Genomic DNA, 27974 nt, shown 5'->3' with positions numbered 1-27974 from the left:
ATTTGACAGAAAGAAAACTACGCAATGACTTCCTCCTTTTAAATTTTTCTCTTAATTGAGGTAAAAACTTCAAAATATTTTTCTGTTTGATCTTAAATTTCGTTTATCTCAGCAGAGGAAATTCCGGTCGGTCTTCCACATGAATTTGTTGAAGTAAATTTGCACAAAAATGTTTTTATTTATTTTATTTTTCTTTATTATTATTATTGATTTATTTTTCTAGAACGTGGACGCTATGTGGAACCCCCGAGTACTTGGCCCCTGAAATAATTCAAAGTAAAGGACACAACAAAGCTGTCGATTGGTGGGCTTTAGGCATCCTAATTTACGAAATGTTAGCAGGGTGAGTAAAGAAATTCTATCTTTATGTATAGTAATCTTTTATGAATTGCAGCGTAGTGATTTCCCTTTTTATTTCGGGTCCCATAAAAGCATGTTATTTTTTTGTATTCATATAGATTATGCATTCAAATCAAAAGGCAAAATTATTTTAAGTTTTTCGTTTATTAATTCATGATAATAGGGGTGTTTCTTTCAGTCAAAAGTACTACTTTTAGTCACTAAAATTGATTGAATTAGCAATAATAATAATAAGATGGAGCTGAAAAAAGTTTTCTTTTCCCAACAGTTATTTTTTATTTAATTTTTTAAAATGTCCGATTTTGGAAAAAAAAAAGGGCAGGGGTTTTAATGACGTCACAAGTCATGTACTTCGGCGCCTATTTATTAACCCTTTGCTGAAAACCGCGTTGCCAGCACATGAGAATAAAGATGAGAAATAAATATTTCGCTCTACGCTTGCTGTCAACCACGTTACCAGTACATGTGAATATAAAAACACGAATTCAATATTGCACTCAGTACTACTGGCATTTCATCACTTGTGGTGTCATGTGCAGAAGCGTAAAAAATGAAATTTAATCTGCGCATCGATGAAAATAATTGTTAAAAAATATTAAACTTTTTTAAATTATTTAAAAAATGGTTAAATTCTATGTTTTTAAACAAGCTCTTTCTAAGAAAAATACTTTTAAACTTTCGGGAAAAACCCATTTTTTAACAACGGCAAAGATAGGAGTTTTCCGGAAAGTGAGCTTTCTTTCAAGATGGAACTAAACTGAAAAGAGCACTTAACAATTGGCGAATGAAAAAAATATAGATAAACATGCGTTTTTCAAATACTTAAAGGTTATTTTATTCCCAAATTCAGCTTCAGTTAGATACGTTTCGAAACATGGAGATAAGTAGATTCTGATGTCACGATCAGGACAGAAAAATATCTGGTATCGATTGACCACGGAGAGATGGCGGATGAACTTGAAGCGAAAACGGACCGCTTCATTTTGTAACGAGAAGAATCAGTGGGAATGCGTGTCTTGACTGCTTGCATGTTCTCGTTTATTTTACCTTTTACAAAATGAAGCGGTCCGTTTTCGCTTCCACTTCACGCGCCATCTCTCCGTGGGCAAGTTTTAGCAGACATAACGAAAACCCTGCAATTTATGTACAGAAAACTATTGTTTATTTTTTGTCAATCATTTCAAAACCAAGGCTACCTTTCTTGTAAAAGTTCCATTGCATAACTTCTCTTTATTAATGTTAAAATGTAACTTATGATAATTCGACAACTTATTCTATCTAGTTGCGTAAGAAGATTTCGAAATGATAGCACTAAGTCATACTCATAGTTTTGCTTGATGGGCTCTACAATAGGGTCGTTTCCAAAATTTTAAAAGTATTTTTTTTCGGAAAGAGCATGCTTAAAAACATAGAATCTGACCATTTTTTAAATAATTTCTTTGAGTTTAATATTTTTTAAAAATTACTTAACTTACCTCGATGTTCTTTCATCGTTTAACGCTTCTGCCGATGACATCACAAATGATGAAATGCCATTCACAGTCCAAAATATTTAATTCGCATCTTTACTCACGTGTATTGGCAACGATATGGTTGGTAGCAAGCGTAGAGCGCAATTGTAATTCGCTTTAATTGTCATAACGTGGAAACGTAGTAAAAAGATGCGGCTAAGTGCATCATTTGTGACGTCATAAAGCCACGCCTTGTTTGGAAAATCGGACATTTAAAATATTTAATTTAAAAAAAACTGTTGGGAAAATGAAAGTATTTTCTGGGTCCATGTTTTTCTTTTTTTTGCTCATTCTATCCATTTCAATGACTAAAAGTAGAACTTTTGACTGAAAGAAGAAGGAAACCATCCCATTAATGATAAAAGATCGATAAACGTCATGCTAGTCTATTTCACAGGGGTGCGGCAAGAGAGAGGGCTCTAACAAATCAGAACCTTTGGTTTTAAGACATTTTGCCAGTCCTAGTATGTTAATGTACAAATATGTAAAATACTGCTACCCCCCCCCCCCCCCCTCTAATCGGAAACTTTTGGTTGCGTTAATTCCTTTTCATATATTTTATATGTTAACTATTTGTGTAGAACAAATTTTCTTATTTTTTTCCGCTATCCAAGCACATCATACCATTTTTGATCGCTTTATAGCGAACAACAATCGATTCAAAAAAAAAAATCTAAGCCATCAATTTTCGGAAATAATTTCACTTTTGATCGCATGTTATATTAAAGTGTTTTTTTTTTTTTTTTTTTTTCAGGTTTCCTCCTTTCTTTGATGACAACCCCTTTGCAATTTACGAAAAAATACTGGCTGGGAAAATTGACTGGCCTCGACACATTGATCCTGTAGCCAAGTGAGTTATTTCGTCATTTAAGTCGACAGATCAAATTTGTCAAAACTTGTGTGGTATTGTTTCGACACTTAGGGTTTTTTTTAAAAAATGAAGTCCCTTTGATTGAGAAAAATTAACTTGTACAAAATGAATGAGACCAAACTAGAAAATTCTTTTTTTGTAACAGTTAATCTACTGGAACAAGTTTATGTTCTTGCTACAATCGCATGGTTAAAGTTATAAATTATTTCAAGTTCAGAGATGTAACTAGGATTTTTTTTTAATTTTATTTTCCAAGGTGTTAAAATATTTTTAATGGTTTTTAGAGGAGTGAAATTTTTTTTGGAGAAGCAAAATGTACGAGAACAATAAGGAACGTAAAAGTAATCAATTCCAGAAAGAAAAATAAAAGCTAACTTTCTAAGAATGAAATGGATAATAGCAGGGAAAGAGCAGTTGTGTAGCATTTTAATTTTTAACTTTTTGAATGTATGGCGAATGATTTTTTTTTCTTTTAGGTAAAACATTCAAACGTAATATTTTTTCAGAAACACCCAAATGCTTTCCTCCAATTTACAATCTTGCTTGATGCTAACTTTTTAAAGTGAAAAGGTTGAAAATGCGTTTTGACTTATGAGGCGTATTTGGGCCATTCCATGGAAAAAAGGGACATGTTTTCCCCCACGTGGCAGCACATATATTTCATTTGTACTACTTTAAAAAAGTAATGAACAAAATGTTGTTTCTAAAGAAATTGCAAATGTATGTGATTTCTTAAGAAAAAAAAATTTTGTTCGGTCACGCTCTGAAAAAATGTAGCTTTTTCATCGAATGGCCTCTTTCCGATTTTCAAAGGTTAGGTTATCTTATAGGGGCGTAAAATACTAGTTAATGCCCCTATATCTGTTACGCTAACCAGTAACTTAGTTTATACCATTCTGTTCCAAATATAAAACAAAACATATAAAACATATAGTTAAATTTTTGAATTAAATTTATCAAGTTCTCAGTTTCTTTGTCCCGTTTTCAGAGATCTAATCAAAAAACTACTTGTACCTGACAGAGCAAAAAGGCTGGGAAACATGAAGGTAAGATTTTTACAATACCGTCGAATCAAAAATATTCTGTAATGAATCCATAATGGATACGTGAAATTTTCGAAATTCTTGTTTCCGAATTACTTTTCACAGCAATTTCATTTATTAAGCTTATAGAAAAGTAAACTAAATTCTGGTAAACTATTTCAGTTTAGGTAATATATATTATTCTCACCCGCGCGTTAGAAATTCATTTTTGAACTCTTTTCCTTGAACCCATTCAGACTTGGTGTCTGGTGTACTGGACATGAACTTTGAACAGTTGCTAATCATTTAATCTTATATCTTTAAAACGAGCAATTCCTGTGACTAAATATATCCTATTTTATATATATATATATATATATATATATATAAAAAAAATAGGAAACTGTTCTAACGATTTGGATGAAGCTTTGGATTTAATACTAGTTTTGCATTCTAAGTTCATCTACATCACTGTTTTTTCTGTAAAAACGCAATTTCTTTTTTTACGAAATAAAAACAGTTTTTTAATATAAAGTCCAATTAAGTTAAGCCTTGAAAAAAATTGTGAATTGACACATAAGGCAGACGATTTGCAACCATAACAATGAAAATTTGTCTCTTCTCGCTTTAAAATTTTAAACTTGCTTAGGGTTGGCTGATATTAGCCACTTTGGCTAATTTCAATCACACTTGGCTAAAAATAAATTCAAAACATTATGTAAAAAGATCTAAGGCCCTTTTTTATTTAAAAAAAAAAAAGCAAAACTATTGCTTGACCGTCTTATTTTATTTTACACTGCTCGACATTGAAAATGCAACACCAAGAAGGAGTGGTCAGAAAGTGATGAAATTAGGAAAAAAAGACAGAGACAGCAAGGAATAATAAATGATCTTAATTTCAAAATGAAAGGCAGAATACAGAGCGAGAACGGCGTCGGCTCAGTAGAACCACCGCGGACAGCGATACACGAAGAAACACGTCTAGGCATAGAGTCAATAAGAGTGCGGATGGTGTCCAGAGGGATGGCTCTCCATTCCCCCTTTCAACCATTTGCCACAGTTCGTCTTCTGAACGAGGCAGGGACAAACTCTGCAAACGGCGTCCAATCACATCTCACACATGTTCAATTGGTGACAGGTCAGGAGAGTATGGTGGCCTGGGAAGCATCTGTGTGTCTTGGAGAGCATGTTGGAAGATGCGAACACTGTGTGGCTATCCGTTATCCTGCTGAAAAATTGTAGTAGGTAGCCCTTGAAGGTAAGGGATCCGCCGCAGCACATTATCCAAGTATCGTTGGGCCGTCATAATGCCCTGAATACGAACTAGAGGTGATATGGAATTGTACGCAATTGCGCCCCAAACCGTTATGCCACGTTGTCGTGCGGTGGGACGTTCCACAGTTACTGCGGGATTAGATCTATCTCCACGTCGACGCCACACACGTATGCGGCGACTATCACTGGATAAACAGAAGCGGGATTCATCTGCGAACACGACATTTCGCCATTCTGTCATCCACGTCGCTCTAGTCCGGCATCATACTAAACGTTGCTGTCTATGTTGTGGGGTCAATGGCAGTCTTCTTAGCGAACGCTGTGATTGCAGACCACGTGCAACCAAACGACGGGAAATGGTTCTGGTTGACACGGGAGCATTCAGGGTATCTTGCATCTGCTGCAGAATCGAGGAACAAGTGACTTGTGGGTGTGCTACAGCTTGGCGGTTGATGCGTCGATCCATGCGTTCTGACGTCACTCTGGCTGCCTCTGCACCCCTCAATCTTGCCACATTTCGTTGTTCCAACCATCTTCGGCTCAGCCGATGCACCGTGCTCGCATCCATGTGGGTATCCGCTGCGATTTGACGTACGGACCAACCTCCCCTTCTCAGTCCGATCACCATACCCCTCGTAAAATCGTCTATCTGCTCGAAGTGCCTTTGTTGACGGCCTGCATTCTCTCGTGTTACAAGTATCCTCCAAGACAAAATAAAATTTCTTCGATAATTCTCCAGTCACAAATGACACGAATATTGCCCATTCTGCAAGTTCCTTCCCTTATATCTTACTTCACGAGCGTCGGAGAGCTGCGCATTTCACATCATTTACATAACTCAGTGATGTACGTCGACTCTAAAATTTGCATAAATTTCTGAACACTCTTTCTTGGTGTTGCATTTTCAATGTCGAGCAGTGTATTTATTTATTTTTCTTTATTACACTTCAAATAGTTTAACATGTTTTTTAAATCAGGCGAAATTTTATTTCAAAAAAACATACGTCTTGAGACTTTTTATATTTTGTTGACTGTTGTTGTTGTTATAATCTGTTGGAGTGGTTTGTGGATCATCAGCTTTTTTGTGGATAGCATGCTGTATGTAGCATTAGGGTGCGTCTTATTTTTAAAGGTGTTATTTTTTCATGAGGCACCCTCTCATTTTGTTCCTTTGGATGAAAAAAAAGTTCTCATATCTGAAAAATAAAAATTGAATAATATTTAGAGGGTGCTACCACTGCTGCAAAATTTGTCAACTCTCTCTCTCTTTTTATTTTTTTTAAATTTATTTATTTAGTCTGGATAATAAGAGCAATCAGTGAAAAGTTTGTATTGTCACATGGAAGTAACAAAGAGAAAAATGACAATACTGCTGAATGTAAAAGACCGAAGTGTAAGCCTGTAATATGAATGGCATTACCGAACTTTCGGAAGCTTTTTTGACATTATTACATAAAATGACTACAATTGAAATGTTATTGTTTTCTTGTATATATAAGAAATAGGTATTTGTGTTATGTTAAACCCAACCAAACTAATTTCATGCTGATTAAAAATGTGACAAGGTATATTGGGGAGTTGATTTTTACACCATTTATTTCACAATTAATGTAATTTTAATCACTGGTAGCACCCCTTAAATTATATTCAAATTCTATGAAACTTTTATGTGTATATTTTTTCATCAAAAGGAAGCAAATAAAGGGGTGCCCCATAAGAAATTCCAAACTTTTTTAAAAAGTGCATCATAAGATACACCCTAATGTAGCATCTTCTGGCGTAAAGCGACCAATTACACTAAAAGTACTGAAAATCTCGATTGGAATAAAATCGTGAATCGCAACTTGGTATGGAAGGAAGTTTTGGGTTAAAAACAGATTTCACCATATTAAAATTGGCTCCAAGTTCACAATCATTTAGTTAATGACATGAAAATTGTATGGTGGAAACAAAAATGATTAAAAGCAATACGAACTGAAATGATTTTGCATACGGCAGAAACAGTATATTGCCGGGGGTGCTCGGTAAGCAATCCATGCGCTTCTAAATGAGACAACCAGACAGCTTTAACTTGGACGTGCATTTTAATGTGCAAAAAAGTCTTAGTGTCCTTTACATGACTTGTTCATTTGTCTGTTGTCGTTTTAGTTATTCTTACATTTAAAAAACTGCTTCTTTTACGACAAAAGGCTACGATTCGAATATACCTTCTGTCGAAAACAACGAAATAGAATCATCGGATACGACGTGACGAAGGAGGAGTCAAGTGCCTTCCTGTGGAAAACGGACAATGGTTGAAACTGCTTTAAGGGCTTTGGGTTTCTAAACAGCAATGATAACAAAGCTAAAATGACCGACGAATGGGAACTTTTTTAAATATTTGTTGATGTGGACTGAGTGGAAATAAAAGATTACTCGAATATTGAGGAAAATGATATGTGAATCCCTGTACTACGAAGCGATTGAGCAAGATCTTCGTGGAGAGCCTGCTTATGCAAATTCTGATGAAGATAATGATGAAGAATCTTTACCACCTCCAACTGATCTGCAAGTCTCAAATTTTACAAATATTTTACTGCAGTACCTGAAAATATCGGAAAACGTGGACTAGTCGAATTGTATTTAATCACGGTACGCTTGAGCGTCCGGCCCCGCCAAGGAAACCAAACGTCAGCAGCCAACAGAAGCAAATCCACCGCCAAAGACGAAAGAAAATAAAAGCGACCAAGAACAAGATTACACGACAGAACAAGTTGGGGTTTTTTGGGTTTTTCACCCCTCTGTATCTCAGCCCCATGAAGATCCCCGGAGTTGATTTTTGGTACACTCAATCTCTAGTGGCCCCTGACGCCGTAAACCAAAATACAATCCCCTGCGCCATCAGGGGAGGAGGTATTAAAGTTATAAAATCGCTGTTCAAAAAAGTTTTCGCTTTCTTTGACAGGGCTACAGCCCAGACGAAAAAAGGAATCAAGCTGAAATTTCGCACACACATTCCTTGTTCTATACCTTCCCGGGGTTCTATCACAGCCCCCCGGGGGGCTACGGTAATGATTATTTGTATACATATTCTTGGGGGGCATTGAGTACACATACAAAAATTCAACCCCCAGGGACATCATGGGCCGGAGTAATTGAAGTTTGAAAATCACTAATTTTCCCTAAATTCTTATGTACTTACTCTCAGCTCATAGGGTTTGTTTATCTCGGACTGCAATTGCAAGGTTAAAATAGATCTAACAGTTATTCCAAAGTTGTCTTAGGAAATGAAATTCAATCAAGACTAAAACATATCCAACAGTTGCAACTAGACGTTAAATCGCGGATATCACAAATTTGCCACAGCGACTGCGCATGCGCGCAGACTTAGCTCATTGGGCTTTCTGTTTTGAGATTCCATGTAGTTTGTTAGCTCATTGGGCTTTCTGTTTTCAGATTCTATGTTGTTTGTTTATACTTAAGCAGAGAAACAAATTAATGAATGAGATTAGAATGCTGTCCCCTCCCCCCCCCATATTTTTGCCGATACGAAATTTCCTTCCCCCTGTTTTTCAGTTTTGATATATTTATGGAGGGAAGAAATTTTAAATGACGACGCGAAACTGGGGTTAAACCATTACAATATTTTATGTGACAAATTATATGAAACTGTACACAAATGAATACGGCACATATAACATTTTAATTGAAAGCGAAAAATAGCACTTTTTTAATGGTTTGCTTATTATCTAAATTAATGGATTTTTCACAAACAACACATAATGAATTGAAAATATATGAAATACGTGTGTGGATATCCGTGCTTTGCAGTAATTTGTTAGCTGAAAAAATTTTTGTAATTAATTTAAGCAAGACTTTTAATGAACTTAGTCCGCGCGCAACATGCGCATTCGCTATGGCAAATTTGGGATGTCCGCGATTTGACATCGAGTAAAGTTGTATAGATTTTCTGACACATTCAAATTTAAAATATTTAATGGCTTAGTTTTTTTTTTTTTTTTTTACTTGGTGATAACATGCGTTATTTCGTTTTTTAAATGAACTTTTAAACAAAACTAGGTATTAAACAAGACAAAGACTTCTATCAAGAAAGAGATAAATCACCAAACAATTAAAATTATTCCATAAAACGTAAAATAATCCACGATTTAAGAAAAAATGTAATTAAACAAAAAGTGAAAAGCTAGATTAAAATAGCCCTCAAGCTGTAAAACATTTAAATGAAAATGATGAATAATCTGTCAAATAAAGAAACTGTAATAGAATTTATTGCGAAGTTGTAAAATACTCGAAAACAATATAATTTAAACTATAGTATTTTATTATCCAAGAAGTTTTCTTTGCAACAGAGATGATACAAGAATTGCAATAAAATTTAAACCGCCCAATAATCAAAATGAACATAGAATCTTAATAGTCAGAAAATAACTTGACGTAAAATTAGGCTAGCCATTATTGTTCCTTAAAAACACAAAACAGCGTTGTTTCAAATGAAAATTTTATGACTTGAAGTTCTCAATTCTAAAAATACAGACAAAGTAATAATATCAATGCAAAAAGATGTGATATCTCATCAAAAACAACCCTGTTGTAAAAATTTCCCCGCCAAGAAAACCTTTAACTTTTCCGCACAAAAAAGAAAACCTGCATCCTAAACCCAAAAACCCTCAGCCATAAAAAGTTATGATATCTAGTTTGCCCGCCAAGTATCTGCCAAACTATCATCCTCCCTCTTCTCCTTTTTCATCACAGCTACTTCCGTTAGAACCTCCTCCCACCTTCAACTCCTCAGAAATATGGATAGAAAAATTTTTTTTGAATTGTTTATCTTGTTTGGCGGGAAGCTTTTTGCTCGCCAAGCAACCACTTCACTTTGAAAAGCTTCCCGCCAATCCAATTCCCAAACGAACAATAACACAATCATAAGTTTTAAAAACATTTAATTACAGTTAAAAAAAATGTGAAAAGTCCCGTGGATCCGACCGCCAATAATATTGAGTTAACTGTACTAATAGCCCTGGTAGGTGCTGCTATACGATTAAAAAAAAACTTTTCAATGAAACTATGACCGGGAACTTTAAACGCAATTTACTCAAAACTTGAAAAATGTCCTCTTACATACATCCCTTTGCTTCTCCCTGCCTCATATGATCTTTTGTTTATCATTTAAAATATTTAGAGATTTACTATCGGTCGGTGAACATTTTGTTATGAAATTTGCATAACTTTTCATTGTTTTCTTAGCTGAAATAAATATTTCAAAATGGATGTCCGATATACCGGGCATAACATAACTTTGTTAATTTTTAGGTACCTAAAATTTTCAAGTTTTTTCCAGAAAATACTCTTTAGAAGACTTTGCTCTTCCGATTACTACCTATTTCGGCTTTTTTCATTATTATTACACCATTCATGTGGTTCCTTGTTGAGGTTGGAATTGTATTGCACCTTTTGTTGTTCTGTTTTTGTTTGAAGTAGTACTTTTGGTGCGTTGGTGCTAAATTTTCAACAGAAATAGAAAGCAATGGAACAGAATGCAAATTGAAGTGACGTCACAAATTGGGGACGACTTAGCAATATTTCGCCAAATTTGGTGCGAAAAAGTGGAGCTAAAGCCAGTGTCAACTTGAATAGCGATTGTGACTGATGGTGTGGATGTGACTGATGCTCTTAATATTCTCTTTTGCCTTATGAAATAGAAACTTCGGTGCAAAGCGAACAGCACGGTGTTATGCATAGCGCGTAAAATTTCTTTCGCATGACAAACTTTCCTTTTCATTTAAACATAAAATTCATGAAGAAAATATAAATTTAAAAAGTATAACTTTTTAATATTTAATTATTTCATTAGTTTTTTAATAACTTTCTTTGCAGTATAAGTCTATATGAAATACTTCTTTTTGTCTATAATTAGTTTGATGTATTTGATGTATAACGTTCAATCCTCTTTTCTAGCATGGTGCTGATGATGTGAAAAGGCATCGATGGTTTAAAAACATAATATGGGATGACATTTATTACAAAAAAATCGAGGTGTGTATATTTTTTGAGATTTGAATTCAAACTTGATTTGCAAGTTATTCTTATTGTCATAACAGTCTGTATTATTTTCGTTACACTTCTTCCCCTGTCAATTTCGGCCAGTCACGTGAACTAAAACGCATCCGATTCGCCAATCTCATAATCAGTTTATTCAGGTGATCGAGTAGAAAATGTTAGCGTAGTTAATCTTCAGGCAGAGTAATTTACACCGAAACTACCCTGATTTTTGAGCTGTACAGCATCACGTGGTTCAAGATGTTAATGGTAGTATTCATTTTAAAGAAAATAGCTGAAACTGAACTGGTACCGCAATCTTGGAAATGGAAAAAAAAAAAAAAAAACCCTTATCTTTTTTCTTCACCCCTTCCAATACCAACATTTTTTTCTGAGATAAAAGGCAAAGGGCTCAGGGGGATATAAGACATACGAGGGATGATCAAAAAGCACGGTGAATGAATATTTATAGCAGCAACTGCGGAAGCTACTTCCCTGTGATGTTATTTGTAGGAAACATGTTCAGCTGAGACAGACTGCGTCAAGTTTGGACACATATGTTGTAGAACCTCTCAATAAGGGACACTAATGGGACCAGAAATTTTGTCCCTTAAATAGAGATATCTCTTCTTCAGTGGTATTTTAGTTTATGCATGCAATGTGTTAACTCAATATAATTTTTTTATGAACTTAAACTATTAACGGTTACGATTAAAAGACTTTACATTTTTCATACACAACTAAATAAAATTCACACTTAATAATTTTTTTAAGTTTTTATTATTTTATTAATTATAATTGAGTCAAAAATTTGGCAAGTCCAAAATTTTGCAGCATTCATGGCATGAATTTGCTTCGTGTCACGTAATTTACAATGCAAGACATTGTGAATTACAATTAGTGTTCACATTTCAATTATTATACAAAACGCTAGTCCGTTTCTGCCCTCTCCTTTGGCCCTGAGCCTACTTGAATTTTAAGATCTTGATGAGCAAATCGTGCATGTAACTTTCAGCAAGACTTTTACAATATATACTTGTGTTCTATAACATATGTTAATTTTAAACTCTCCTCAATTAATTTCCAGTAAATTCAAAGTAATTTTCCAGTAAGTTCACTCTTGTACATATTTTTTTTTTCTCTGTGACTGTCCCTTAAATAGAGTGTTCTTTAATCAGAGGCAAATACATGGAGGTCCCTATTCAAAGGGACTGGGACCAGAAAAAAATTCCCTTAAATAGAGGTGTACCTTATTCGGAGGTGCCCCTTAAGGAAGGTTCTACTGTATTTGCAAGTTATCTGCCAGAACCGCGAGAGTAAAGTTGTGTTTATCGAGTCTATCACGTGTCATGGATTTCGAACTGATGAATTCGCTTCAAAATGATTTCTGTGCCTGTGAATTAAACTGATTTCGGACAGTTTTCAAGTCAGTAATCAGCCAAAAACTCGCAAAATCGTCCGATTCTCGAGTTTTTCGGTCAAAATAAGTGCTTCTGTCAGTCCACATTCGCCTCACTCACCGGATTTAGTACCATGCGACTTCTAACTCTTCTCGAAAGTTAAAACTATGCAGGATACCGTTCCAGAGATGGAGCGGGTTTTGACGGGGCATTTGAAAGTCTTTCAGAAAGACGCCTCCCAGAAACGCTTCCATGTAGATTCAACGTTGGGATAAGTACAGGGTTTGTATAAAAAGTATGGGGAAACAATTTTTTGCATATGTGACTATACGCCACAGCGCGTTTTAAAATAAAATATATAACAATTGAAAGAATAAATAAATTGAAAATACATTTGATGAAAATTTCAGAATTGAAAAATTTAGTTTATCTCTTAAATATATTTCTGGTGTCACCCTCAACAGGGTGTCATCAGGTGCGGAAAGCCCCCTTTGTCACCTGTAGTGACGCAACTGATTCAAGGACAACGTTGCAATACATTGTACTTGCTAGTCTTCAGAAAAAAAATCAATATTTTTTGGAAAAAATCGTAAAACTTACGTGTTGCTTCGTTGCATGTTTCTTATACTGTCCTTATGACTTAAAATATATAATAAATATACTTGTTTCTTTTCTAAGTGTTCTGTTGCATGTCATATTTTCCTGATTTGGTGATGGTTCCTAATGTCCTTTTTCTCTCTCAACTATCTTCTGTTTGGTCTGTCTGGCTATGGTGTTTCTTCAGCCGCCCCTTATTCCGGAAGTGAGTTATGACGGGGATACCCGGAATTTCGAGGAATATCCGGAAAGAGATGACAACAACCTCGGCCGTCCTATTATACACGAGGACTCCCTCGACATCTTCGACGACTTCTAGAGACATCTAGTGTTGTCAAGTGTTTACTTGTACATAATGTTTTAAAAACTGGTCTTCGCCTCTTGTGATAAGAATAAAAACCTTTTTGTCTTTCTTTTATTAATTTTCTCTTTTCTCAAAAAGTGTTAAATTACTCAAGAAAACACATTTTTATCATCAAACCTTAACCTATTCGCAATCATCAGCCAAGTTTTTAAAAATAAATGCATTTGTTGAAACATTTAAATTATTAATAATGCTTGGCCACGGAAAGATGGCGGGTGAATTCGAAGCGGAAAGGGACCACTTCATTTTTTAAAAGGTAAAATCAGCGAGAACACTGACTTAACTGCCGAGACTTAACTTTGAGCCTTCTCGCTGATTCTACCAAACCTATCACAAAATGAAGTGGTCCGTTTCACTTCCAATTCATCCACCATCTCTCCGTACTCAAACTTTAACCTTCTAGTGGGCGCGGCCTCTATACCAACATGAAACATCGTGTGTATTTTCAGACACACTATTCTATTCCATGAATATGATTTTTTGGCTTATTTTGCATCTGGGCCTCGTGAATCTAGTGCACTTGTGATTTTGGATTATGATTTGAAGCAATTTTTGTGTTTAGTTCAGTTTAATTCTGGAAATGAAGCAGTGTATCTGAGAGATAAGCTTAAGTAAGTTCTTGCTACATTGAATTTTCTATGCTATTATAAGAGTTTTTACTACAGTGTACACCGTTCAATTCAAACGTATTGCTAAATGCCGTTCCTAAAAAACGTATAATATTAAGCCAAAAATGATAATATTAATAGAAAATTCAATGCAAACAAACACAGTCCCTTTGTATCTCTCAGATACAAGCAGCAGCTGTGCAAACTCCTATTGACGCTAGAAAAATTCCAATGATGACTAAAAGTAGCTCTTGGGGAGGAGGAAGAATAAATGAAGTCAGGCATTCGTAGCTTTATATGGAAACATAACATATTGTTACAAATCCTGTAAAGAGTAATTATTGTAGTAACGTAACCTGTAAATAGTTTCCCGTAATGAATATACAACTCCCTTTTCATTCAGCTAAAGTATACGATCCCCTATTTCCTTTTCTTTTCATTGATAAAATTTGATAACGGTCTACGCATTTCGAGAAGAGGTAAGAATGTTGTGGAAAATTCTTCGATGTTTATAAAAGCGTCCTGCGTGATAAAGAGTTAGTTTCGATTGAGGATTTCGAACTGAGAGTGTGTATTAGCTCTGTTTATTGCGAGGCATTTCGCTGTGTTGTTTTCGTATTTGGAAGTAAATACGTGTGTAAACGTTGAGTTTACGGTGTTGAGTGATATTGGTTTAATTGCTGATGATTAATTTAGCAGTTGTTGACGCTCTTTCCTGTACATAGTGTAAATAAATTTCCTGTATTTTTAATCAAGAACTGTGTCATCCTTTCGAGAAAGTTGGAAGCCGCAGCGAATCCGTTACAATATACAAAACGACATTGCCTGTCATGCAATATCTCTCAGATACGCGCGCCTACTGGAACTACACTTCGTTGGCTGAGTATCACTTTTAGGTAACCACAAATTGTTAAATTAGTCCATTCAATGAACACATTGTAGCGTGCATGGAATATGCGATAATTTTTGACTTCAGAATATTGTTAGGGGTAGTTAGTAAGTAAACATACTAAAACTTCCCGCCCCTAGGGGATGAGCTAAAGGTGGGAGGGAGGGGGGAAGAAAATTTTGGGTTTTTCGAGAAAATGTCGGAAACGGTGGAAAAAATGCGTTAAAAAAAATTTCAAGCTAAATAAACTTCCTACGAAACTGTTTCTACACATATTTGTCAAATTACCAATAATTTCCCGGATGATTTTCGGAAAAATTCTCTCTTATTGTCAAACATTTGATAACAAAGTTGTAGAGCTTTAAATTTCCTTCAATTTTATATGCTATTTTGTTACATTTTATTCAACCAATCAAAAGTTACAGAATTTCAAACAAGCACTTTCATGGCAAAAAATGGAACACTTGCCATTCACAAATTTTAAACTAACTCGAAAGGATCGCGCGCTTCCTCTTTTCTCAATGAGTTCGACAATCCGGATAGACAACAAACAGATAATAGAACTACTTTTCTCTTACCCTAATTCTTTTTTTTTCACCTCCGAAACAGTTTTGAAAATAGATATGTTCCCTTTTGATAAATTAGTTATCAATTTCAGTGACTAAAAATAGTACTTTTGACTGAAGGAAACAATCTCATTCCAAAATCTCATGGTTATTTTTCCTTTGGATAGCCTCTTCCGTTTCCCCTGGGAAAAACTCGCGAACAGGGCCTGATTTTTGAATAGACTAAACTACACTATTGCTGATGATTTTACGAACCCCTAAATGGTTAACATTCTTTCAACTAAGGGCCCTAAAAAGTGCTTGGCCTAGAGCCTCTGGATGTCATAATCGGAACTTGCTTGAAAAATATTATCAATTCGTAGCTGTAGCTCTTATTTTGTTAATACAGGGCACTCTACAGGGTCTGTAACAGAAGATAAGTGTGTCTTCTACGCAAAGAGCTCCCTATGCCGACAATCCTATAGTTCTTCAAACATAGAGAATCGAATAAGTGGCATCGTGATTTCAGGGGTGCCCATCCCCAAAAGGACAAGTGCGCACTACCCTAAATATCGCGAAGACCCCTCTCCCAAAAATGAGACCCCCCCCCTAAAAATTTCAATGGCGCAGTTTGTGCCACGACCCCCTGGCGATTTTGAATAAATCAGTCAGTCAACACTTACACAAAATCAGAGGTGATAGTGAATTTAAATAAAATTTTCTGAAGACTATGAAATTTTCGAAAACTATGAGGAAGCTCGCCCCCCCCCCCCCGTAAAACTCTTCAAATATGCATAAAAATCATTGAAAAAAAATATTTTAAACGTGTTTTTTAATTTTTTAGTTTTAGAATGTGTTGTCAGCTCAAAATTTTCGGAAGCGGCAATCCAAAATTTTCGGATCACAAGCATCCCAGCAAAAATGTTCTGGATGGTATTATTTAAGACATTTTCCTACGATATTGGAAAAAAAAAATCCATATTATCAGGGGGGATCTTTCTTTCCCGTTAAACAGATTCGTTTCTCATCAGAATTAAAATTAGCAACTAATAAATTATTTACTTAACTTTTTAACGTTAGGGAAACCGCGGTTCAACGAAGCAAGCTACGAAGGGGGGGGGGAGAGAAAAAGAAAAACAATTCCTAACACACCTGATTCTCTATGCGTCTCAAAAAAAAAAACCTTCTTCTAGATCGTCTGACCTAAACATTTACGGGTATTCACATTGAGTAAGCGACTCTCTCGCTTGCCTTGACACATTGTGAAACCTGTTGCGACAAGGAATTGCTCTGAAGAGGATAAATTGGTGCACCGAGATAGCACTTTTCACCCCCCCCCCATTAATTGCCCCTGCTTGCAATATAGCAATAGGTTCATTAAAGCACTAAAAGCAAGCGTAATTTTCCGTACACCAAGATGAATGTTTTGTTTTGCAAAAATTCTAACATGTTTCAGTTTTCTATTAAGTTACATACTGTAAAAGCACTTATTTTAGCGAAAATGAAGATATCTGTGATTTCGCGAGCTGAAAATTTCTCGAATTTTATATGAACAACACCGAAAGTTAAAAAACCTGAAGCGAAATTTTTTTTCTCGAGGCTTAAATTTTTGCGATTACGACGGGCTCCCGATAATAAGTGCTTTTAGAATTTTTTTTTTTTTTTAATTAATTGAAACAAAATTTTTAAAAATAAATAATCCTTACTAACCTTATTTTTTTTAATTTATCATCAAAGCTCAGTAAACTAAAAATATTAATAATAAAAAATAATAATAAATGAAGAATTTGCACCATTTTTACTTCATTTTACAAAAAAGAAGTATTGTATTCGCAAAAAAAAAAAAAATTCACTCAAAAATTGACCTTAATTTCCATTTTACTCACCCCCGAATGAACATTGAGTTTTTTTTTCGACTCGACCAAACGTGGATAAGTGGCTAAGAACGAATAGACACGCGAAATATCCATAATGACGATTCCCGAGTTAATTACAACGAATTTTCTCGTGACGTCTGTATGTACGTATGTGCGTATGTATGTCGCATAACTCAAGAACGGTAAGCCCTAGAAAGTTGAAATTTGGTACGTAGACTCCTAGTGGGGTGTAATTGTGCACCTCCGCTTTTGGTAGCATTCGGGTGTTTCTAAAGGGGTCTTTTGCCCCTTTTTGGAGGAAATCATTGTTAATTTCGATGTAAACTCAAGTGGTGTTATAATTTGGCGGACACTTGGCAATATATCGCCAGTCTTTTGGTCGCCAAGTTTTGTCACCAACTTGGCAACAAATTTGGCGATTTTTTTTTTAAATCTGGTTTTAATTTAGCTACTGTTGGTGATATTTAGAAAGTTAACTATTGAATCACATTAAAATTGCCAGTAATGGGGAAATGAGTAAAAGGAAGTCATGTGATTCACACATCAGCTCGTTTCTAGTTACTGTAAAATCGCTTCATCATTTTCTTTATATTATGAAAAAAATTGATATTATTGAGCTCAGTTAGGTACTTTGTTCAATTGTTAATAGTCTTGGCTTGTGTTCCTTGCATGTTTTTTTTTTTTGCTTTGGTAGAAAAATATACTCAAGATTTTTTTTTTTTTTTTCGAATTTTCGGTCTTCCGCTCCTTTTTCCAAAAGAAAGTTTTTTAAAGAAAATATTTTGAATTTCACTGATGGTGCGTTATGAAAACCCTTAAATTTGTATTATTGTAACTTTAAATTACGTCCCAATCAATTTTGTCCGAAATGTTTGATGAAGATTACATTTTACATGCGCAGATGAATTTTTTCGCCCTTTGAACAATCAGAAACTTCACAAAAGATATTTTTATATTTGAATCGAAAAATTTCAAGTGAACACTGAAGTGCCTTAACGAAGAAAAAAAACTATGGATTTTCATCAAGGAGACGGTAACTGCCACAGCCTCCCCCCCCCCCCCCCAATGAGATGACGATGATGTCCTGTCTACGCCGAGTTTCGATCAAAAGGTGCCAAAAACAGAAACCACAGCTCTGTTTATCTCCACAATTTTGTCCTTGTACAGGTTCGGTTCAGTATATATATATATATATATATATATATATATATATATATATATATATATATATATACCGACTTTCAGAAGATTATTGCCAGACAGTCAAATATGGGAGCTGGAGTTTACTCCATATCTGGACAGTTATTACACTTTCGATAAGACCGTTTACTCTCGATATTAATTTTCATATAGCTCTAAAATGATTTGCGGCAGCTATGGTTTTGGTGATTAATCGATCCTTATTGATGTTTCCAAATAAGATCAAAAAACCCTTTTAATTTACTCACCTTCCACTACAAATTTCAATGGCGCAATCTCTAGATCCAGTAATTGGACACATGCCATATCTTTCAAAAGTAATGGAAGGGAAGTAGACAGATGAAACGATCAACATCTATTTCCACACTTTCATTTCTTCTTTAAAATTTGACTAATGTACTTTGTTATGTAGTTTAGTTATCTTTGTATGTCATGATATTTTCGTGAAGAATTCGGCCTATTTTTCTGTTTTCATTTGAGGAGTTAACTTTCAAAATGGATTATATCCACTTGGATTATATCCACTTTAGGAAAAAAAAAGTTTTTTTTTTTTTCTCGTTTTCAGGATCTATAACGTAAGCCCTTATCGACCCCTGAATTTCTTTTTCTTCGAAGTGGTTTATACCTACTGTTAAAAAAGACAAACATTGGTTTAACCACCTAAATGGTGTATATTCCCTTATTTATCGATAGGTCTTTTACAGCAAAGTGGAACTCAGCCCTTTTTGCCGGTACATTCATCAACTTTCATATTAAAAAGGCACATATATAAAATTTGAATTTGCCACTTCTAATTCAAAAGTAGTTCACAAATAAAATAGCGGAACGAAGCACTGGCAGAGCATAGCGCAAGTCTGTTATCAGTTAGGCAAGTGCGACCTCAAATTGTGATTACAAAATAAACATTAAATAATTAATATTACTATTAAATTGTGATTAATTAATGATTAAATTGTGATTAGTTACAATAAAAATTGTCATCTATTAATATTAATACCTACAACGTTGTTATTTGAATCAGCTTGGGTGGTTTCATTGTTCATACCGAATTGGATCGAAGGTCTTTTTTTTTTCTTTTTTGAAATTTCCAATGAAAAGAATAAAATAACTATGAGGGAATAAAGTAGAGTTAAAAAAAAAGAGAGTATATTGAAAAATGTTAAATATTTTGTTTCAATCTAATAAAGCTTATTTAAGAAGAAAATGCGTGCTTTTTTTGCAAAAGGGATGATATCCAGAATCCACTGTTTTACACCAAAAGGGAATATATATACAAAATAAAATTGGCTATTTTGGTCTGGTAAAATTGAAGGAAAAACCTAGACCTTTGGCAATAGTCACTTGTTATTCTACCAAAACATTGTGAAAAATTCGAAATTCTAACAGTTAGTGTTGGTGCGTATAACGTTTTTTTCATTTTGCCAAAAAAATGAGCTATATTAACTTTTATAGTTGTAATTCAATTTATTAAGGAAAACTTTCAGATTAATCTCATTTCACCTAGTATGATTGTTGTAAAAATATTATTTCTATCGCATATGGTCTGCTTAGGATTCGGAAGGGTACTAAGTGGTCCACTGTAGTGGAAACGGTGAGAGCCACTGCCATAAGTTAAGACTCCAACTTTCCTCCGTTTATTCAATGCTAATTTATTTCAAACGCAAAGCTAAGGCAATTTCAAAACAAGCATCGTTCTCTTCTAAAAGCGACGATTTTGTTTCGACCATAAATTGAAATATTGCAACTTTTGGTGCAACTGTTTTTACGTTTAAAGCCCATGCCTTATTATTTAGGTACCTTAACAACATTAATGCAGGGTTGCCAATCTTGGAGGAACAGTTTGAGAAGCATCTGTGGTGATTCTGAGGAGAAGTTTGAAAATTTGCGGAGTAGTTCGGTATTTTGTATAGAAATCAATAAAAATAATTAAAACCACTTAACTAAAATTGTTTAGAGCTTTAATAATCATTTTAAGAACTAGTATAAAAATAATTATTTTTAAATTAATAAAACAGCTTTGAACACTATTTCAATCTTTGAGTACATTAGCATCTTTTAATTTTCGACATTGACACTATGATAGCAAAATATAAGCTTGAAAGCTTTCGACCGGGAAATGCGGAGCAAAATATCTTCTTGGCGGGGCTGCGGGGTTTCGACATTTTTGCGGAGCAGTTGGCAACCCTGTAATGCATTTAAAAAAAATTAACGCATTCCTAACTTCTGTAAATAGCATACAGTTAATGTTATTTACCTTTTCTAAATTGAACTATAATATCATTAAAATAATAGGCTAAAAAACTGAAAAAACACCCTTTTGCAGCAACAATACAATAAACTAATAAAACGTAAAAAAAAAAATTTAAAAAAAACCTTTGATTTTAAATATGTTTAATGACGATAGGATATCTCACAACTAAGTATATAACTTTTTTTTTTGCTTAAAATATTTAGAATAAAATCACTGCCCCCCCCCCTTCCCTTGACACCCCTGAAGTAGGGCAAGTCGTCTTTCATATAAAATTTTCAGAATGCTGTTTATGTACAGTTATTTCATAATAAGTAACGTAATTTTTTTGAACCCCTAAGCAGGGTGTCCCAATGGGAGGTTACTCGACCACCCAAAGTTTTCCTTAATTGGGAAATTTGGAGACACCAATGCATTTTTTTTTTTTTTTCAAAGAAACTATGGGGCCCTGCCCCCTGCTCGCTAACTCTCACAATCCCCCGAGATTGCTTAACAATCGTATTTGATTCGCAAAGATTTAAACGGCCAATTAAAAAGAAACAGATGAAAAACGCATTATATGAGCTCCCTTTGGAACAAAAAGCACCCCTTCCCTGGGTTTCAAAATAACTTGTACCAACTTGTAGAACCATCAGGGCCAACGGCGCCCATATACAAAATTTTAAGGGGGGGGGGGCTCAGGTATTTTCCCCATGGTTTAGCAAGATATTTTCCCATAGAAACCGATTTCAGTACAAATTATAGTTATTAAAATTTGATATTTTCAATACCTTATTAATTAATTGCTGGAGAGAAAATGTTTTTACATTTTTGCAAAGAAAAAAGTACTAAAAGCAAGGAAGTTCCAATTTCAAAAGGGGGGGGGGGGGCTTTAGACCCCACTTGTCCCGCCTCCCATATGGGCACCCTTGGTAAGGGCTCAGGGGCTCCTGAGGATTGCAAAACTGCAGTTTTGTACGTTTGAAAAGTGGCTTTCATATTAATTCAAAATATATTACTAGAGACCAAGTGGCTCATGGTCTCTAGTAATATATTTTGCTCTTTAGCTTTAGGCTTGAATTGAGTTGAGCCTAAGATTTTCCATTAAAAACGAAACCCTTAAAGTTTGTGAATAAGAAAAAAAACAAGCGAATCGAAAAGACGTAACTATGGCAACGCCAAATAAAACATCAATAATTTTAATGGAGATGAGATTATTCAAACTTGATTTTTAACGGCTTGTAACTTTTTTTTCTTCGGAGATAGAAACTTAGTTTTTCGACCATTGGTTGAGTTCGATGTGGAGTAAAAAAAAAGCTACTTTTTTCAGTGGTGTCAAAAAAAAAAGAAAAAAAAGTCTGGGAAATTTTTTTCACTTTTTACTGATAGATTTAATGAAGAAAGTAGTGCAAAAATTTTAGCTAAGCCTAAAAAAGTTCGAGCTAAAAACGCGAGTAACTACTGCCGTATTTAAGTTAGAGCATTGAAATAAATTGCGTAGAACGTGGAAAATTCTACCCTTTCCAACAATATGTAATATTAATATGTGCTAGTTTTTTTCCCTCTTTAATAGGCAATTTACATGAAATTTGAGCTTAAAAATTAACTACAAAAAAACGAATTTGAATTTTAAAAAACAAAACCCCAGGTGCAAACCACCCGGAACTCGAAGTAATTTTGTACAAAATTTCGAGGCTGTAAGTGCTATGGGGTCTCCTGGACACAGGCCCGCCACAGACTTCCTTCCAGAATTTCTTAAAAACCTTACTTTTATTTAATATGAAGAGATGATGTCTGACGTCTCTTCAGATCAGATTGCGTATGCATAATCTTATTCCATTATTCAGTAAATTGAGAATTTCCCCCTCTGAAAAGTTAAGTTAGGGGCGTCCCTGTCTCATAATTCCTATTTCCTTTAAACAGGGGTATTCATCAAAACTCACCAGAAATTTTTGCAAAATATCATACTACATGCACGGTATAAACAGGAGTGCTCCCTGCCAAGAGCATTGGCACCCCTCTTCTCAAATACCACGAAGACCCCACAGAAAAGAAAAACACCTTAAAAGCACCCCCTCAAAATTTCATTGGTTCAGTCTAGGTCATACCCGCTTCCCTTCCTCCTGTTGAGCATCCTATAAGTGTACAAGAATGAATGTGTATGCGAATACCAAAAAGGCGCTTTTCACGAAGACGCAAACATGTCCATTTTTCTACTAACGTAAAAAGTAAGCAAGCTGATGCAATAAGCGAACATTTCGTCTAGTATTATCAAAAACTGAGTTTATATGACAGGAACTGGAACATTAATTGCTTTTCAAGTAGAAGACGAATTAAAGCTTCATTCAAAAGCATATCTATCAGTTTTTATGGCACTAGAGCTAAAATAGGCTGTACTGTGCGAACAACAAGGCATATACATGAAATACATCGCCAGCTCAGTCAATTCCAGCCAAGGACTGCAGTTTCGTGCTTATTAGCACTCATCAGCCCGGCATAGGAGTGACTGAGCTGGAGGTGGAAAACCTCTTAAGGAAGCCAAGAGTGAAGACTGAGCAGAAAACTGAACCATTGTTTCTGTCACTCATCTGGACAGTGCTAATTCTGTATTAGCTACCTGTTTGTTTGGCACTATTGGCTTCCTTAAGAGGTTTTCCACCTCCAACTCAGTCACTACTATGCCGGGCTGATGAGTGCTAATAAGCACGAAACTGCAGTCCTCGGCTGGAATTGACTGAGCTGGCGGAGTATTTCATATATTTCTGCCTTAGCCCTGGCTATAGGGTGGTAACTTACAGAACAAGGCATATGTTCTGTAGTTCTAGCATTCAGTAAATTTAGAGCAGAATGTACTGTTGCCACGTTTTTTTTGTCAATTAATATCCTTATTCAAATTTCATTTAGAAATAGAACAATTATTTTAGTAACTCATGTGTTATAAATCACTTTTTAAAAATTGATAAATGATTTACTAACTTCTAATATATTTTTTAAAACTCAAACTACAGGCTCCAGTGGTTCCAAAGATCAGTCACCCAGGAGACACACGGTATTTTGACAGTTATCAAGAAAAAAAGGTCAGGCCAACAACACCAGTCAAAGAAAGAGACTTAATGCTCTTTAAAGACTTCTGATGCTCAGAGTTAGAAGTTCCTTGTAAATTTTGACAACCTATCAACAATTGAGACACAGCAAATCATCTCCATACTTACATGTATATTATGCACACTACATGCATTTGTGCATGTCAGTGTGTGACGTTGAATCAAACAAAAAATAAAAGCACTTCAATATTTGACGTTAGAAAAAAAAGTGATTTATAGAGAGGAAATGAGAAATGCGTACAGAATAGCAAATTTTGATTAAAATGCAAAATGCTTTTTTTTAGAATGCATATTGTCACCTCAGAGCAACAGTAAGACATCCAATCCCAAGAATAACAGCAAGATATCCTACTGTTGCTTTGAGGTGACGATATGAACATTACGAGAAAACATATTTAACACAAAATGATAAATATTTCTTTTATGTATTCAAGTATGTGTAATGTATATATGAAATAAATGCATTGGATCAATATGTGCAATATGAAACAATGTGGTTTTAAACATTTTGTAAAATTATATTTTGAACTGTAAAATCATGTACCAAATAAATATGTTTTTAACTTAATTACTTGTATAATATAAATTTCTTTGTCATTATTTAGTAACAATCTAAATACACTGCTCGACACTGAAAATGGAGAGCTGCGCATTTCACATCATTTACATAACTCAGTGATGTACGTCTACTCTAAAATTTGCATAAATTTCTGAACTTTCCTTCTTGGTGTTGCATTTTCAATGTCGAGCAGTGTATATTGCACCATCATTCTAGCCACATTGCATACAACTCCTGGGGGGGGGGGGATAGGATGCACTGAGCAATCCCTTTTGTGCAGTACGTATATATATTGTAGCTGCTATCATTGAAATCTGTAAATTGAGGTCAGGGTTCATACCTTTCAGGGAGAAAAAAGTTCAAGCACTTTTCAAGGCAAAAAAAAAAAAAAACTGCCTTTTCTACGACAAGAGACTCTTTGAAATAAAAGATCTATACTGTGTTGAAAGTTTTTCTACAAATGTCTGAAAAGCTCGGTCATATTGAGGAGCAGGTCTCATGAGGTTTAATTTTGCAATCTTCACATTCAAAGAAGCATAATTTATAAAATCTGTAAGCTAATGTTAAAAAAAAACTTTCATGAATGTTTTTAACTTTTATGGGAAGAAACCAAAATATCTAAGGTCAATGGAATAGCTAAAGAGAAGGTTTTAAAGCCCCCCCCCCCCCCCCCCCGGTTTCAACATTTATTTCTAATATTGATAATAGTTTATACACATATAAGGGTGGTTAGGGTCAAAAATACCACACAGAAGGTAATTTCCGGTTGCACTATCAAATTCAAAAATATTGGAGATTGACAAATTATTTACAGGTATTCAAAGTATAAATCAATTATTCGTATGCATGTATTAGTTGTTCAGGCAGTTAGGCATTTCACTTGTCCTCAAGTAAATTTAAATATTAGTAAGAAAGAAAACATTTTATGAAAGTCCCAACTCCAGTCTCCACATTTCAAAATTCGCAAAAGCTGCTCAAAAAGTGATAAATACTCTGAATGTAAACTTGAGCCTGCTTTAACTGAATAACTTGTAATTGTCAATAAATGTGCAAGTTCAGGTTCATAGACTCATATTTCCGAATTGAAAAGTTTCAAAAGAAGTTGACATTCATTATGACAAGTAGTTTTATTTTGGGGAAGAAATGGGTTATTGTTGAAATATAATTTAGAGAAGCGATAATGTTCGGGTGTGATTGCAATTTCATAAAAAAATCCCTTGTAAGTTTCAAAGAGCTAATCGGGGGGAGATGGGGGGAGTAATTTTTAAAACTAAGACCCCTATTACTTAAATATACATACGTACAACAATTACTATTGATATACATACAATTCCTTTCTTAGGTTACAATATTTTATTAAGTCGTGCATTTACATACCAGGCGCAGTGCCTGTTGATAACCAGCGACAGGCACTTGGCCCGTGCTAGGCTGGTCCTAGTCATTTTATTAAATCCCAATTAGGATCAATGACCCTCCTTAAGCTATCTACCCCTTTGCTGATTACAGCTTCTTTTGGTAAGCTGTTCCAAGTGCCCACAACCCAACAAACATAGTAATTTTAAACATTTGAGGTAAAGGGTGAAAATCAGAAGTAGAGAGATGAAAGCATAAATGAACACTACTGGATTTCCAGTGAATAACCAAAACAATTGTTACATAAATTTATTATTTTAGCAGACAAAGAAAATGTGTGATACACTTATAAATTCAACTTTATAAAATTATATAATTCAACTTTTAAAATAAAAACTTTAAATTAAAATGTTAGGTGCTAAATTGCTTAAATTAAATTTTTTTCAAAAAGTCTGTAATAACCGAAAATTAGCTAATAAAAATTAGAATCAAAATTGCAAATTTAAATAAGCATATACGTAATTAAACAAAACAAAAGTAATTAATTTTTTAGTTATTAAAAAAAACAAGATAATCTGATGTAGCATGTGTCGAAATAATTTCTAATTTCCAAAAATATAAAAATATTTGCAAGATGCAAGAGGGTGGAAACCCGGAACAAGGGGAACGAATTTTCACGAATCAAGTTCAATGTTGGCATGTTTCCCATTAAATAAAATTTATTTTTTAATAAAATTAAACACAAAATATGCTAATCGGGGTAGCATATGCAAAATAATTATTTGATTAACCAAAATATTTAAATATTTGCAGGATGCAAAAAGATTGAAATTTCAAAAACAAGAGCAATTTTCAGCGAAATACGGGAAGTTCAATGTTGTCATGGTTTCCAAAATAGCTTTTTTTATATATCGAAATTAAACAAAAAATAAACTAATCTGAGGTACCATAGGTCAAAATAGCTTCTGATTGTGAAAAACTTTAAAATATTTACAAGATGCAAAAGGATTGAAATCCCAAACACGGTAACAATTTTTCGTGATTTTGAAAATCGAACACATGTTCAGAAAGTTGCATTAGTGAAATACCTATTTAAACGTTTTAAGCACAATCCAATGATTTTTGAAAGAATTTCAGCACTAAGAAAGTTTTTCAAGGTTTTCAAGCACTTTTCACGGTTTTTCAAGGACGTAAAAGCCTTGGAGGAGAGTGCATGAAAATCCCCTTCATAGGAAATTTTATTTTTTAATGAAAATTTGGGAGTTTGGGAAAAGGTGTTAAATTTCAAAATCTCAAATCAGGAGCATTGGCAGCTATGAGGAGGCACATAATAGGATTGTTATCAACCAACATCCCCAAAAAAGAAATCTGGTTGCTTTTTGACAAATGGGTAGTTCTCAAAAGATGGGAACAAAAAAAGTTAATTCTTGAGCAATTTTTAAAATTTTCAAATTTGACACCCTTTGTTTTTATTGCATAATATGTACACCTAGAACATCATACATAAACATAAAAAGACAGTAGGTATTTACAAAAATTATTAATTAGCAGATTTAATGATCCGTTTGTAGGTAACAAATTTTGGACGTTGTTCTCCAGTAGGTAACAGATTTTGGACATCATCTTAATGTAAGTTTCAAATTTTCGAATGTTTTTTTTTTAAATTTTGCAATTAAAAATAAAGAGGATTAATGAACTACTTGAGTGGCTCTGTATACTGGTCTTCACATAAATAAAATTTCGTTACGGTTTCGCAGAACACAAAAAAAAAAACCCCATCCATTTTGCCAGCGCAGGTGATAAAGTCGCTAAAACTGACGCAGCTGACGAAAACGCGAATGGGGTTGTTTCCTTCAGTCAAAAGTAGTACTTTTTGTCACTGAAATTGATAGAATAAGCAAAAAAAAAAAAAAAATAATAATAATAATAACATGGACCCAGAAAATACTTTCATTTTCCCAACAGTTATTTTTTAATTGATTTTTTTGAATGTTCGATTTTTCAAACAAGGCGTGGTCTTGATGATGCTCTTTGGCGCATCTTTCTATCTCATTTCTACGTTATGATAATCAAGAAGCAAATTAAAATTACGCTCTACGCTTGCTATCAACCATATCGTTGCCAATACACGTGAGTAAAGATGATAATTAAATATTTTGCTCTGTGAATGGTGACA

At 34.3% G+C, this 27974-nt stretch overlaps 1 protein-coding gene across 1 annotated transcript in view; it reads left to right on the top strand.

The window, feature by feature from the left end:
• The window catches only part of LOC129216986 (cAMP-dependent protein kinase catalytic subunit 3-like), a 115669-nt gene extending 102179 nt beyond the window's left edge, over positions 1–13490 (top strand). The window contains exons 4-8 of the mRNA XM_054851210.1: positions 224–343; positions 2626–2721; positions 3731–3788; positions 10995–11072; positions 13260–13490. Of these exons, the coding sequence (XP_054707185.1) occupies positions 224–343; positions 2626–2721; positions 3731–3788; positions 10995–11072; positions 13260–13391 (484 nt within the window). The 3' untranslated portion in view covers positions 13392–13490. The remainder of the gene's footprint in view (positions 1–223; positions 344–2625; positions 2722–3730; positions 3789–10994; positions 11073–13259) is intronic.
• The last annotated feature ends 14484 nt before the right edge of the window (positions 13491–27974 follow it).

The sequence above is a fragment of the Uloborus diversus genome, chromosome 2 (assembly GCF_026930045.1).
Source record: "Uloborus diversus isolate 005 chromosome 2, Udiv.v.3.1, whole genome shotgun sequence".
Classification (NCBI taxonomy): domain Eukaryota; kingdom Metazoa; phylum Arthropoda; class Arachnida; order Araneae; family Uloboridae; genus Uloborus; species Uloborus diversus.
The sequence above is the reverse complement of the archived record's forward strand: the minus strand, read 5'-3'. Positions and strand labels throughout refer to the sequence as shown.